The sequence below is a fragment of the Hylobates moloch genome, unplaced genomic scaffold, assembly GCF_009828535.3.
Source record: "Hylobates moloch isolate HMO894 unplaced genomic scaffold, HMol_V3 SCAFFOLD_6, whole genome shotgun sequence".
Taxonomy (NCBI): domain Eukaryota; kingdom Metazoa; phylum Chordata; class Mammalia; order Primates; family Hylobatidae; genus Hylobates; species Hylobates moloch.
The window spans coordinates 67,699,686-67,702,197 of NW_026652281.1; the positions used below are offsets into that span (position 1 = coordinate 67,699,686).

The 2,512-nt window shown below is 47.5% G+C and overlaps 1 protein-coding gene across 1 annotated transcript; it reads left to right on the top strand.

The window, feature by feature from the left end:
* Window positions 1-627: 627 nt before the first annotated feature.
* Window positions 628-1,653, top strand: LOC116470392 (RNA-binding motif protein, X-linked 2-like). The gene has a single exon (XM_032755761.2). It carries the CDS (start codon window positions 631-633, stop codon window positions 1,486-1,488), a length of 858 nt encoding a protein of 285 aa, XP_032611652.1. The 5' UTR covers window positions 628-630; the 3' UTR covers window positions 1,489-1,653.
* The last annotated feature ends 859 nt before the right edge of the window (window positions 1,654-2,512 follow it).

The window sequence follows — 2,512 nt, forward strand, 5'->3', positions numbered from 1 at the left end:
TTGATAGAAATCAAATTAGTAATTGCCTGGGACAGGGAGTGGAAAAGAGGCATGAGAGAAGTTTCTATGGCAAAGGAAATGTTTACTACCTTTTTTTTTTTTTTTTGAGATGGAGTTTCACTCTTGTTGCCCAGGCTAGAGTGCAATGACACGATCTTGGCTCACTGCAACCTCCACCTCCCAGGTTCAAGTGATTCTCCTGTCTCAGCCTCCTCAGTAGCTGGGATTACAGGCGCCCACCACCATGCTCAGCTAATTCTTTGTATTTTTAGTAGAGACGGGGCTTCACCATGTTGGCCAGGCTGCTTTCAAACTCCTGACCTCAGGTGATCCGCCAGCCTTGGCCTCCCAAAGTGCTGGGATTACAGGCGTGAGCCACCGCGCCCGGCCTGGAAATGTTTACTATCTTAACTATGGTAGTGAACGTTACATAAGACCACACATTTAAATAGATGTGTTTTACTTTATGTAAATTATGACTCAGTAAGGTTGGTAAAACACATACACACACACACACACACACACACACACACGTGCGCGCGTGCCACTAAGTATCACACGGGCGGGGGAGTGGGGGATGCTGCGTCGCGCAGACACTGGTACCTGAACGTTGAGCGCGAGCCCGCGGAGATGAACGCTTTAACTAAGGTGAAGCTGATCAACGAGCTGAATGAGGGAGAGGTCAAACTTGGGGTGGCCGATAAGGTGTCCTGGCACTCCGAGTACAAGGACAGCGCCTGGATCTTCCTGGGAGGGCTTCCTTATGAACTGACTGAAGGGGACATCATCTGTGTTTTCTCACAATATGGGGAGATTGTTAACATTAATCTTGTGCGGGACGAGAAGACTGGGAAATCCAAAGGATTCTGTTTCCTCTGCTATGAAGACCAGAGGAGCACAATTCTGGCCGTTGACAATTTTAATGGGATCAAGATCAAAGGACGAACTATCCGAGTGGATCACGTATCTAACTATCGGGCTCCTAAGAACTCGGAAGAAATGGATAACGTGACCAAAGAGCTCCAGAAGGGCTCCCGTGGGGCTCATACCTACTCATCAAGTTCGTCTGAGAGCTCTGAAGATGAAAGACCAACAAAAAAGCACAAGAAAGAGAAAAATGAAAAAAAGAAAACTAATCGGTTGGTACAGGCAAAGCAACCATCCTCTTCGTCACCCACAAGCAAGACAGTAAAGGAAAAAGATGACCCGGGCCCTAAGAAGCACATCAGCAAGAACTCAGAGAGAGCTCAGAAGTCACAGCCCAGGGAGAGGCGGAAGCCCCCCGAAGCCAGGACTGCCTACTACGGTGGAGCAGAAGACCCTGAGAGGGAGCTGAAGAAGGAGAAACCCAAGCACGAGCACAAGTCCTCAAGCAGTAAGGAGGCAAGAGAAGGAACAACCAGGGATAGGGACAGAGGGCGGAGCTCAGACACACTTTCTAGCCCGTACAACTGGCGTTCCGAAGGGCGTAGTCATAACTCGAAGTAGGAGCCGAGATAAATCCCATAGGCATAAAAAGGCCCGTCGCTCCTGGGAGTGAGAGTCTTCGAATCCCAGTGACCGTAGGCGTCACTGAAGACTGTTCAGTTGCTCAGTAGATTTGGAAATAATTATGTTTTTTAAATGCAGTAAAATTCAATTGGGTTGTTACTATTTTTGTATCTAAAACTTCTGGGGCTGGATTCTTTTAATCCCTTGAGTATTAGAGTCATTGAGAGGGCTGCAGTTTCAACAGCTAGATCCTGGATATTTTTCCTACCATCCATTGTCCCTGCACCAGACTATGTGTCCTAACTTTTGGTCCATAAATATGGCTCTCGAACCCATAGACCCCAATTGAAGATGCAATTTTCAGTAAAGGGAAAATACCAGATAATTCTATTATTCTAGTCTTTGTGTTCGATGTTTAGAGCCCAGCATCATGGGACCTTTCCAGTTACTAGTTTTGGACAGCTTGATGGGAATGAATGGGTTAGGATTTTTTTTTTTTTTTTTTTTTGAGACGGAGTTTCACTCTTGTTGCCCAGGCTGGAGTCCAATGGTGCGATCTTGGCTAACTGCAACCTCCGCCTCCCGGGTTCAAGTGATTCTCCTGCCTCAGTCTCTCAAGTAGCTGGGATTGCAGGCACCTGCCACCATGACCAGCTAATTTATTGTATATTTAGTAGAGACGGGGATTTCACCATGTTGGCCAGGCTGGTCTCGAACTCCTGACCTCAGGTTATCCATCCGCCTCAGCCTCTCAAAGTGCTGGGATTACAGGTGCGGGCTACCACGCCCAGCTGGGTTAGGATTTTTAAGATCAACCAGCTCCATGCCCAAACCCTCCTGTTTAAAAAAATTTTTAATGTCTTTTCTTTTTCATTAAAACTTTGGTTAAAAACAGCAACAACAAGTATCAGCTTGTGAGGCTGAGGCAGGCAGGTCATGAGGCAGGCAGATCACCGGCAGGTCAAGAGATCAAGACCTGCCCGGTGGGCGCCTGTAATCCCAGCACTTTGGGAGGCTGAGG

Bases quoted from the DNA above. Each gene is read 5' to 3' on its own strand.
- LOC116470392 (XM_032755761.2), top strand. From the start codon at position 631: ATGAACGCTTTAACTAAGGTGAAGCTGATCAACGAGCTGAATGAGGGA.